This window comes from Haliotis asinina, chromosome 11, assembly GCF_037392515.1.
Source record: "Haliotis asinina isolate JCU_RB_2024 chromosome 11, JCU_Hal_asi_v2, whole genome shotgun sequence".
Lineage (NCBI taxonomy): Eukaryota > Metazoa > Mollusca > Gastropoda > Lepetellida > Haliotidae > Haliotis > Haliotis asinina.
In genome coordinates, this window is record NC_090290.1 from 33,128,461 (window position 1) to 33,140,490 (window position 12,030).

The window sequence follows — 12,030 nt, forward strand, 5'->3', positions numbered from 1 at the left end:
AGAAATGTGTTGTCAATTTTCTTACTGGTAGTATTGGTAGTGCTGGTTACTGCACACAATATGCAGTTCGATAATTGGAGCTCATTACTGATCAATACTTGATTGTAATCATAACCCCCACCAAACTTACGTGAGCATGTGAAACAGGCACTAATACCAGGATCAAGATGATGGAGAGTACCTTCTGTTAAGACTCGTTATGAGTCACAAAACTGCACCAACATAACAATAAGAACAACATTTTTTTAAGTTATTAAATGTTCCGTTTTTTATTGACACTGATTATTCTCTGTACACCTGCTATGCCATACAAGATGTTATGTTGAATAAAGAATGTACATGGGTAAAATGTAGTTATGCTTCAATGTTGTTTTGTTTTTATGTGTATCTGACCACCTAGGTCCTGATTCAGACATCTGAATGATTCATATATCAAAACAGTTCAATAAAAAACCAAAGTGTTAAATTAAACGAGGTCTGATTGCAATTCAATCAGTTGCCTCAGCAATTGCTTTTGGTAGTATTTTTTTCCTATCCTCCGGTGAAAGAAATGTGAGCAAAAAGAAAAATAACTTATCCTATCTTTGGCACTTGGTGGACAACATATGGGTATGATCCTTAATAGATTTATGACATTATGACATACATGTACTAATGAAAAATAGCTTAATACTCCTCAGGTTCATATTGTACTACACTGTCATAGTTTATCACTCCTTTGCTTTGATTAGATCTACTTTAAAGCGTGTGTTTAATGTAAATGAAATGTGTTGGCCCATGTACGTTGTGTATTGACCTGTAACAGGTGTGAGATGATGTTTTGCTGCCATAAACAATTTTAACCATTTCTGTGTTAAGCCAACCCCAAAATATTCATGCTTGCCATTGCTCTCCTTGTTGTGAGGTCATGATTTTAGGTACACGATCTTGCATGGAAATTTGTTTGTAAATCATACAAAATAAATTAGCCATTCCTGTTTATGACAAGACTCTTCAAAATAGTCTGTTCTGGGAAAAGCATTATTCTTTCACAGATGAATGCGAGGGGTTAGCTTTGTGAATGTATTCACATGTGAACTGATTTTAAGATGTTAGAAAAGAGTATGAAACTTAACTTGATTTAAGCAAGGTAGTTAGGATTAGGTGTTATTCACTAAAACAATATGAGATAATTAAATTACAATCCATGCATTAAATATTAGATGTATTCATTGCCTTATTGTTTTAAGATGTCTACCAAATGACACATGTATCTAATTAACAAAGGGATACCACATAGACATGATAGACATGCTAATTGACAGGTACAAGGGTATTTAACAGATACAGGGCTAATTGACAGATACAAGGGTATTTAACAGATACAGGGCTAATTGACAGATACAAGGGTATTTAACAGATACAGGGCTAATTGACAGATACAAGGGTATTTAACAGATACAGGGCTAATTGACAGATACAAGGGTATTTAACAGATACAGGACTAATTGACAGATACAAGGGTATTTAACAGATACAGGGCTAATTGACAGATACAAGGGTATTTAACAGATACAGGGCTAATTGACAGGTACAAGGGTATTTAACAGATACAGGGCTAATTGACAGATACAAGGGTATTTAACAGATACAGGGCTAATTGACAGATACAAGGGTATTTAACAGATACAGGGCTAATTGACAGATACAAGGGTATTTAACAGATACAGGGCTAATTGACAGGTACAGAGATATTAACAGATACAAGGTAATAAAAGGTTACATGCAAACAAAAATAAAAAATAATTAAAACACAGTTGTCACTTATTAATGAAATATAAAATGCATTGCTGATTGAGAAAAAGACAAATAAGCAGCCAAGTGTGGCAGTATGCATCATGTCTGTCAATGTTGTTCAAAGGTGACTTCATTAGCCATGTAATTAGCCTTGCATCCACAGACCTTGGTTTTCCTTAAAGGTCACATGCAACGTAAAACACAACTTTGCAGATTCTGGTACCTTTTGGTATGCACTTACCGAAACAAATCATAAAAAATGCCAATTCAACCTAACGTTCAAACGTTTCACTAAATTCCCCCCAGTGCAGGGGGGAAAACTGGTTTCAACAGCTGTGCTGCGCTGCATCCACAATGCATGCGCAGTGAATTGGTTTGTGGAGCTTGAAACAGTATGCATGCCCAGCGTCTGAGGTCGTGATCAGTAGTCTAATCTTGGTTGTGTACACAAACAAGTAAATAATCTACTCGTTACGTAAAACAACTTGTTGATTGTGGTAAGCAGCCTCTGTCACAGAGAAAGCTCAGTGTCTGGTTTATTCACACCTATATGTCTGCCTGCCTGTCTGCTAAAGACAACATGCAATACACAGCTTCAATCATTGACCATGTGCAATTTGAACTTAACACCTATCAGACTATATGACATAAACTGATAAAGAAAATACATTGATTTATGACTCGTGCACCAGAGTCCCGTGTCTGCCACATTATCTAATGAGGCACGTATGATACACATGATATGTTTTTATGTTTGTGGGTTGCAAACAAACTACATTCATTTTTTTCGGATGACTAGATCTGATGGAAACTTGTGCAAACTCGTGTCAGTTTCAAGTCCTGCTTTGTACTTGGACGAATGACAGATTCCAGCCACGCAGTAGTTTACCATCTCTACTGACATGATATTTTATTGGATCGAGCGCAAAGTCAGAGAACATGTATTTTCTAAACCCAACATCTCTATATACAATCTTCATGGATAACGACTTCTTTTCGTGTATATGATTTTGTTTGACAACAGTATATGAATCCATACTGAAACGACGCATCAAGTACACAAAAAGAAGTTGTTATCCATAAAGAATCTTACTTTCTTGTGTGACTGGCTATACTTCTAAAATGCCCATCAAACAGATCATCTTTCTGTACACACAATGAACCCTCAGCATATCAGCAAATGAAACAGCCAATCGGAAGCCGTCGTTACACTTGAATGCATAGCCACCCGCTATGACTGGGTTCGGTCTCCAGAGGGTTTCGTTTCGGGGGAAGTAAGCCCAACTACAAAATATTGCACTTTTGAATTGCGATTGTACGCTTATAATTGTGTTTATTTGTTTTGTTAAAAGCAGCAATGTATATTATATGTCATGAATAAGTGATAAATGTGTTTTAATTATGTTTGATTTTTTGGTTGCATGTGACCTTTAAAGGTAACATGAAAGTTGCATAACTTCCAACACAAAACTCAACTTTGCAGATTTTGCTACCTTTCCATGTGCACTTGCCGAAACAAATCATCAACAATGCCAATTCAACATATAAAGTTGAAAAAAATGTGATGAAAAAAAAGCCTGCGAGTTAAAACGATTCACAAATTTTCCCCCAGGTCTGGGCGGGGAAAGTGGTTACAACAGCTGTGCAGTGCCGCGCCCATAACACATGCGCAGTGAATAGGTTTGCGGAGCTTGAAACAGTATGCCTGCCAGGAGTATGAGGTCATGAGCAGTAGTCTAATCTTGGTTGTGTACAGAAACAAGTAAATAATCTACGTGTTACATATGAAAAAACATGCTGATTGTGATAAGCAGCCTCTGTCACAGAGAAAACAATACCCAACTTCAACCATTGACCACATTCAGTTTGAGATTAACACATATCGAGCTGATAAGCCATAAACGAAAGAGTCAGGCTAAGCGTATCGGCAAATGAACCAGTGGCCAATGAAAAGGCTTCATTACACTTGAGTGCATACCCACTGACTCAAACTGGGTTCGGTATTGCGTCTGCTTTGTTTCAAGGGAGGTAAACGGAAGTACAAAGTATTGCATATTTGATTATTTGATTACGCTTATAGTTTGGTTTATTTTATTTTTCTTCATCAGCAATGCATTTTATTCATAAGTGATAACTGTGTTTTATTTATGTTTGATTCTTTAGTTGCATTTGACGTTTAATATCAACTTATTGTTAGCTAAATAAGTTTTTTTTATCATTTGCATCCAGATTATCAAGGCTCTACTTTACTGATAGCGCAAATGAGATCTACTGAAATTTGTGCCAAGATGAGATACATGTATGGCAGTTTAACACATGTAGTGTTTATCAAAGACCATCACCCAGTACTCAAATCCCCAAAACAGCATTCACACATATAAGTGACATTTCATTTTCAGCATAGGTACAGGCATTCAGATGCAGCTCACGGAGAATAAGAAAGGTACGATTCTTTATGGATAACAACTTCTTTATCATGTTATGATGCAATGTTTTGGTATAGATTCTTTTGCCTTTGTCAAGCAGGAGTTAGTAAAGACAATGGTATAAGAATCTATACCAAAATATTGCATCAAAATGTTAAAGAAGTTGCTATCTGTAAAGTGTTATACCATTCTTAATTTTCGTCACCTTCTAAAATGCCAACAGAGCTCAATCAGAAGAAAGCGAAGTCTGTTGGTTGGGGTACATTTGGTCAGGGTCAGGATCAGGGTTATCATGGTTATAGGACATGAATTTCTGTGTCCTGTATGCATGAAATTGACAATGGACGCATCATTGTGTATGTAAGAATTGTCTCTTGTCTGATAATTACTCCAAAGATTATCATAAGACCATATCACCTTAACTATACAGTGCTATAGTCCACAATTTCAAAGCAGTGCCCTAATACTTGATCCCTGAAATAATATTATAAATATATGTACACACACACGCACGCACACACGCACGCACACATGCATATCTGCTCTAGTCTTGTCTAGACCATGTAGACATCACTTTTTTTAAATTCATTCTCTAAGGTCTGGATGACACTTCATAGTCCCCTAACAACAGCTTAAAACTAATAAAAGTACTAATCACTAACTAATTAGCAGGTTAATTTGTAGTCCAATAGTATACAAAGAGAATTAGAAATGATAAGCTCTTTTAGTTGCCTGTTTTAACTGAAACAATTAGCAGTAAATGCCTGTCATTGTTAATGTGTAAATGGCAGTGTTATCAGGATTAGACTGAAAGTGTATAAACTACAGATTCATTATGACAACACGTGCCAAGTGGTGAGGTAACACAAAGCTTTGTCCACAGATGTCCTGTTTCTACAATCCAAAATGAGTTCCCCTTGACAGCCATCAGAATCAACTAGAAGACACATCCTATCAGTACCATGATCACACGCCATATAATTATGTGATAGTAATTATTGCATTATCTTTTCCAGTTGGAAGATGACCACTCGTCCCCGCCCTGTGACTGCCACAGTGACAAAGCCGAGATGGATGGCGATGCCAGATGCAGATGCTATTGCTCGGGCACGGAGACATTCCCTCGGCTCCACTGGTTCCACAGCATCTCTGGTGTCTGTTCTGGACCACGACAGCTATATGAGTGTACCTAGTGACTCAGAGCTGGAGGCACCAAAAGTTCAACTTCGTAAACGTTCACCCAGAAAGACAAAGGGGCCCAATGAGGTTGTAGTGAGGTAGGGAAAACTTTGTCTTGTTCTAAAGATAAAATAAGACCCAGAGTTAGAATAGACCCTTGCACCTTTGTTTGAGGACTTAATAAATAATTGATTGCATGTCACTGATTGCATTTTGCTCTTAATGTTGGTAGGTTAAAGTGGTTAAAGTGTTCTCTCTTCACACTGTTCGATAACCCAGGTTCGTTTCCCCATATGTGTACAATATGTACAATGCATGAAGCCCATTTCTTGTGTCCCCTGCCGTGATATTGCTGCTATTTTGGTAAAAGCGACATAAAACTCAACAATCTAACTCACTTAATGTTGGCTACACATTACTCTCGTCAAGACTTGATTATATACAGACCAGCCACAGCTTACTGACGGTGAAAAACACCCCAAAATAACAAAATGTACAATATCGAAGGGACCTAAGTGTTGTTCGCAGTATGGCCTCTATTTCTTGATGATTCATTTAAAAAACCCTGAAACAATTAAAAACATCCTTTAGACAAAACATAAATATAAGCTGATAGATAATATCACTATTAATTATCATTAATGTGATCTGTATGTATATAACTTTGTACAGAATATGATTATCATATAGAGAAACAAACTAACATGATACATTTCTTATCATGTAAACATATTGCATAAAATATAGTAAAGCCACCAAGTGTGTGAACCAGGGTATAACCAGAAGGACCAACAGCTGCACAAGGAATACAGCTACATCTGCATGAATAAATGAAACATATATATACACTGGGCAGACTAGTCAAATGGCAGCAACAATAATAACAAGTATGTTAGGTATTGTCAGTTGATGAGAAATGCATAAAATATATTCAGTGGTAAAACCTTGCTTCATTCTTACATTCACACATTATGCATTTGTTCATTTGCACAGTATACATTCATACATTTACACATGTTCATACATTTACACATAACACATTCACTCATTCACACATTTGTACATTCACACATTTGTACATTCACACATTTGTACATGATGCATTCCTACAACAGCTGTATACAATGTATTACATAAAGATTAAGTTTATCACTGATATATAGCTGCTGAATTATTTATTCTTTGTAAATAATTTAACTTATGATACATTGCATTCTGCAATAAACGACTAGTTTTCACAAACTACCCAATATTTACAATCTGACAAAGCAGCCAAATTATCAAAGCATAAACATGATAAACACAAACTGTACACATCACATGAATCTATACAAACTACACAAAGTACTGAAAAATACTAACCTTAATTTTATTTTCTACGTTAACCAGTAGAAATGTTCAAGCTCAACTGATAACAAACTCAGAACTTTACACAGGAAACGGTAAACTTAGACGGTTTATGACAAACGGACAGTAAATGGCACGCTTGGGCTGGCTGGGGGTAAGGAAAGTGAAGGGTGAAGTACATATTGTTGAAAATACGCTAAGCTGAATATTTAATTCAATTAAAACTAAAGAATAAAAACACTGAATATATACAAATATTTCATCCTGTCACATATTGCCTACTTAAAGTTTCCTTTTAAATGAAATTGGATTTAACAACAACATCATGACATATCTAAATTTTGACTCTAGCATATGCAGATCAAGGCGTGCAATGTGATTGGCTGATACAGACATTCGCACTCAGCCATATGACCCTGTCTTTGCCGTTGCGTGGTAATCTTTATGAGTGTAATTGAAGAAATGACTTCCAATAGTGAAAACAATGTACACTGACGGTTCATTTTTGGGGAGAATAAGAAGCAAAGTGAAAGTCAAACATCTAATTCAGTTGTAAAGTGGTAAAGGGTATGGCGATGTTTTTTTGTTTGTTTTTTTTTTCTTCTATTTGTGACATGTCATAGAGGCTCTGTGCCTCTTTTTATATTTTCATATTTACGTAATTGGAAAATTAACATAAAGAGACATCTTAGGTAATATGTATGGTTACTCATTTCCTGATATCAGTGGCTTTCTGCCTGCTAGCATGACACAATAGTTGAAAATACCTGCATTTTTGACACTTCATATGATTTCGTTTTATGATATCGTTTGAAAGGTTTGAACAACAACCATATATCACTGTACCCATGATGAGAGTTTATTTTAAAGTGATTTAATTGGACAAAAATTGGTTTCTAATTATGCTTTCTTGCCACAGTGTGCTATATGGATCATGATTGGCCAGAATCAGGCACTAGACCCAAGGCAGAACCCACTCACAGAACAGCATTGGATATGTGTCCTCATAAACGAAAACGTTTAGATTTAGACAGAAGTTTTGGGTTAAATAATAGTATTTTTAACACATTTAGACAGAAATTTCTGCCTATTCATACATTATTGAACCTATTGGATGTATATCCTGCTATGTTATGACCTGTGACAATAATACTTCATGCATGTAATTAAACATTGAAGATTGAGGCGAAGATGTCACATGTCAGTGATTTGACTTTCGTTTCACAAAAAGATGGAAATAGTCATGTATTTGTATGTTTGACTTTTATGAATGCTATTGTTGATTTTATTGATCAGGTATTTCAATGCATTTTATGATATTCTGGATCGTGTGCATTTTCTGTATGTCTCAACATGACATCGACTCAAGGTCTAATGAACATATTCTCGAAAAAGAAGCTACACACAGGACACTTTTCAACACATGATTTATTATCAGTATTTCGTTATGAATATTAATTACTTTATCTTCTCCAGATCAACCAAAATTTTCAGACCGTGTGGGCATAAGCCGCTAGTAATTTTCAAAACCACCAGGAACACTGACATAACTCACCTTCGGTCATTTAATCCTCAAAACAGTTATATATATTTTTACCCAAACTGAATAATACCATTCATATTTAAATGCTCATAAACCCATTTCTTTCCCATGATTACAATGTTTCTGATTACTGCCATGGGTGTGGCCAATTTATATGTCTGTGTGCATGGCCGGAAATCTCATTTGGAATATGTCCTGGGACCTTATTCTCAAAACATTCATAGCCTGAAGAATACTTCACTTTGATTGTAGCCAGTGTGTCATGAACTGAAGTTTGTAGGGCTAGGAATGTTTTCAGAATAGCTAGGCAGGCCTGTTTGAAAGCAGACAACAACAAAAATGTCTAGAAAGAAAACTATTTTGAGCTTTTTCAAGCCATCCGATCGGAATTCTGTGAAAACAGCTGAGAACAATTATTCTACAGATGATGAGGAAAATAAATCATCGACTCAAGATGAGAAAATGAACACCAAAGGTTACATTTGATGTTAACTAATGTTAGATTTTAAACAAGCAGCATCATTGTTACAGTCTTTTATTCCAAAAATATGTGGGCGCACATGCTTATTGAAAGGCACACCAAAATGTCTGTCTTGTGCCCTCAGGCACACTTAGGAAAAATTGTATTTCTACTCCTGATTTGTATGTGTGGGGTTTTCTATGTCTGCTATACCTCAGCTTCTTCATAGGTTTAGTCACATTTTAGAAGTTGGGACAAATAATATGGAACAAACTGTATGGATAACAACTTTTTGTTTTTGCATGAGTGCCACATTTCAATACAGATTCTTGTAGAAGAAGTTTTTTTCCGTTAAGTGTTTTCAGTATTTTACATCAGGTGTGTTAGCACCCAAAAATGTTAAGGTGATAATCTCTGTGGGTGATGGTATCCCTCCAACATGTTATGCATGGGGATATAGTCAACCCTTCATCCATCTGTAATTGTTTTGTTTCCAGAGCATAACTCAAAAACTGGTCAGTATTTTTCAACAGAAGTGGTTAGATATATCAAACAGATCATGAAATGGTACTGTTCACTGTTTACAGATTTTTGCCGTTTTTATTATTATGCACCCACCATAATATGGCATATAGGGTTACATGCATGCATGTCTTTCCATCCATACAAAACAGGGAGTGTACTCTATCATGTCTATCCACTTCTCCTCAAAAACTGCTTTATGGAACTCAACAAACTTATACGTGGGATTTCTTGTGACTCTAATGGTGTGCATCTCACTTTTTGTTGCATTTTATTTGGTTTTTGTAAGTTTAGAGACATTTGAACATTCGGTACATATTGCTGTATTTCTCTATGATGATAGTGTAAATGAGGATGAAGGGTAGGGGTGTAGGGGTGTAGGTCTTTTTGATCTACTTCTCAAAAACTGCTTTATGTAATTCTTTTAGATGACACATGTGGTTTATAGGGACTATAGTATAAAGGTGTCCATCTCATATTTTGATTTTGTATTATATTTATTTTTCCAATTTTAATGCCGTTTGAACTTACCTAAATGTTGTTGAATTTCTCTCTGAATGTTGTGTTATAGGGGAGGTGTACATTTTCCACTTGTCCTCAAAAACTACTGTATGGAATTCGCTTATATTACACATGTGCTTTATTGGGGCTCTAAAGGTGTGCATTTCATTCTTTGATTTCATATTTTGTATATTTTTTCAATTTTGATGCCGTTTTAACTTAAATAAATTTTGTTGAATTTCTCTCTGAATATAGTGTTACTGTTATAGGGATTGAAGTCTATCCTTTTCTTGACAAAAGCATCTCAACAGAATTGATTTTTATCACTTCTACAGATGTTTGAACTTAGTTGAATTTGATTCTGTTCATACGAGACACAAGCTAAAGTGGTGCCTGTTGCAATTTGCAGGCTTATGGCATTTTTGTTTTTCTTTGTTTCCATGGAAACTAATAGTCTCAAAAGGGAGGGGTGACCTTCATTTCAGGTGCACAACTCAAAAACCATTCAATATCTATCTACAAAACTTTGAGATATATCAAAGTGATCTTAGTTGGAGTAGTGCCTTTTGCCATATGCAGATTTGGGACATTTATATTTGTTCATGACTTCCATGGGAATGATGTGGACTTTATTATATTGGAGTGAAAGTAACTGTCAGATGATTTGTTCTTTCAAATTTATGGGGACCAGGGGACTTTGTCATCTTCTGATGATTCTGTTTAATGCAATGAAGCCCATTTTCTGGTGTCCCCCGCCATGATAAAACTAAACTCACTCACTCACTCACTCTATTTGATGCAAGCTGTATGACGCCAACTCATTATACTATGTAAAGCATAAGTGTGACAAACCAACAGTATTTGTTTTGACTGTTGACAGGAAGACAGCTGTGGAAGATGGGAGAAAGAAATCATCGGATAACATGGAGGATGGTCTGTCGCCATGGGAAGTCTGGCTGATAACCAAGACCCAGGAGGAGAGGAAACACAGGCAACAGGAAATACAAAGAAAAAAACAAGAGAAATTGAAGAAAAGTGAAGAAGCAAAGGAGAAGGAAAAGAAGCAGAGCAAAACTGAAGGTGTCTTGAAAGAATGGATTGAAAGAAAGAAGAATGAAGAAATGCTGAGGAGGAGAATGGAAAAGCTGAAAACTCGACGTGAGAAACAAGAGAAAGAAGAAAAACAATTAAATATCCAACAAAAAGCAGCTGAAAAGTTTGTGGAATGGAAAAAGCAGAAGTCTGAAGAAGAACGAGAGAAAAAAAGAAGTGATAAACAGAAAAAACTACAGGAGGAAGAAGAGAAGAGACAGAAGGCTGAAAAGGCCGAGAAGAGGTATAAGGAATGGTGCAAGAATGCTGATAGAAGACCCAAGTCTGCACCCAACAGCTTTGGCTACATGGAAGGAAAGCTGAAAGGTAAGGAATCTGGATTGTTGAATGGAGTGTTCTGGGATGTTGTATTGATAGAGGTTAGAATTCTTTATAGGATTCAGGACATTGCGGAATTGGAACTTGCCACTTACCATAATCTTGGCTTTATTGGTAATGGCTGCTGCCTTGTGATTATACAGTTCACCACTGACTACATTTTGTGTGGCTTCTGATGAACTGTAGCTCAGGTTAAATTTAATGGATTTTTTTTCGTCCAGCCAAGATCAGTTGCGGGATCATACTTATGTTCTACAGGATTAAAACATTTACGTAACGATCTTTCTAGAGCAAATGGAATGGTGAAACTGTCCATGAATGAGAAACGACAGGCAATAACCATTATACTTTAGTGGATGGGTGGTTATGGACCACTTTCATTAATCACTCATTAGGTTTGCACCTCAGTTGTCTGGATATAGTGAATTAATTAACTCACAGTTGTGGACATATCTTGTGTTTGACTGATGAAGTACGGATTCTGATCAAGAAGGTCGGGAATTAGTAGTTCTCTGTTTGATGGCAGCCATGCTGGAGGCAGATCAGGAATGTGTGATGGGGAGAGGAGGTATATTATGGATGTTAATAGTAAAGGTCAGGCTTTTTGAAACTTATGTGTAGTATGAACATGGATTTCAGGTACAGTGGAAGTTTATGTACCAAAAAACCTCTTGGAACAATTATTTGAAATGAAATGCAAAGTTTTATTGTCAAACAACATCAGTGGTTATTGTGTGCAGGTTTAGATTGCCATTTGACAAAAAAATATCGGATCTTCAATCCTGTGTATTCATCTTCGGCAGTCCATGCTTGTCGTACGAGAGGATTTACAGGATTGGGTGGCC

The 12,030-nt window shown here is 36.2% G+C and overlaps 1 protein-coding gene across 2 annotated transcripts in view; it reads left to right on the forward strand.

The window, feature by feature from the left end:
* Positions 1–12,030, forward strand: part of LOC137255765 (coiled-coil domain-containing protein 34-like) — a 42,741-nt gene that overhangs the window by 736 nt on the left and 29,975 nt on the right. For both annotated transcript variants that reach the window (XM_067793287.1, XM_067793286.1), the window contains exons 2-3: positions 5,219–5,479; positions 10,635–11,173. In XM_067793287.1, coding sequence (XP_067649388.1) covers positions 5,226–5,479; positions 10,635–11,173 — 793 coding nt within the window. In that variant the 5' untranslated portion in view covers positions 5,219–5,225. The remainder of the gene's footprint in view (positions 1–5,218; positions 5,480–10,634; positions 11,174–12,030) is intronic.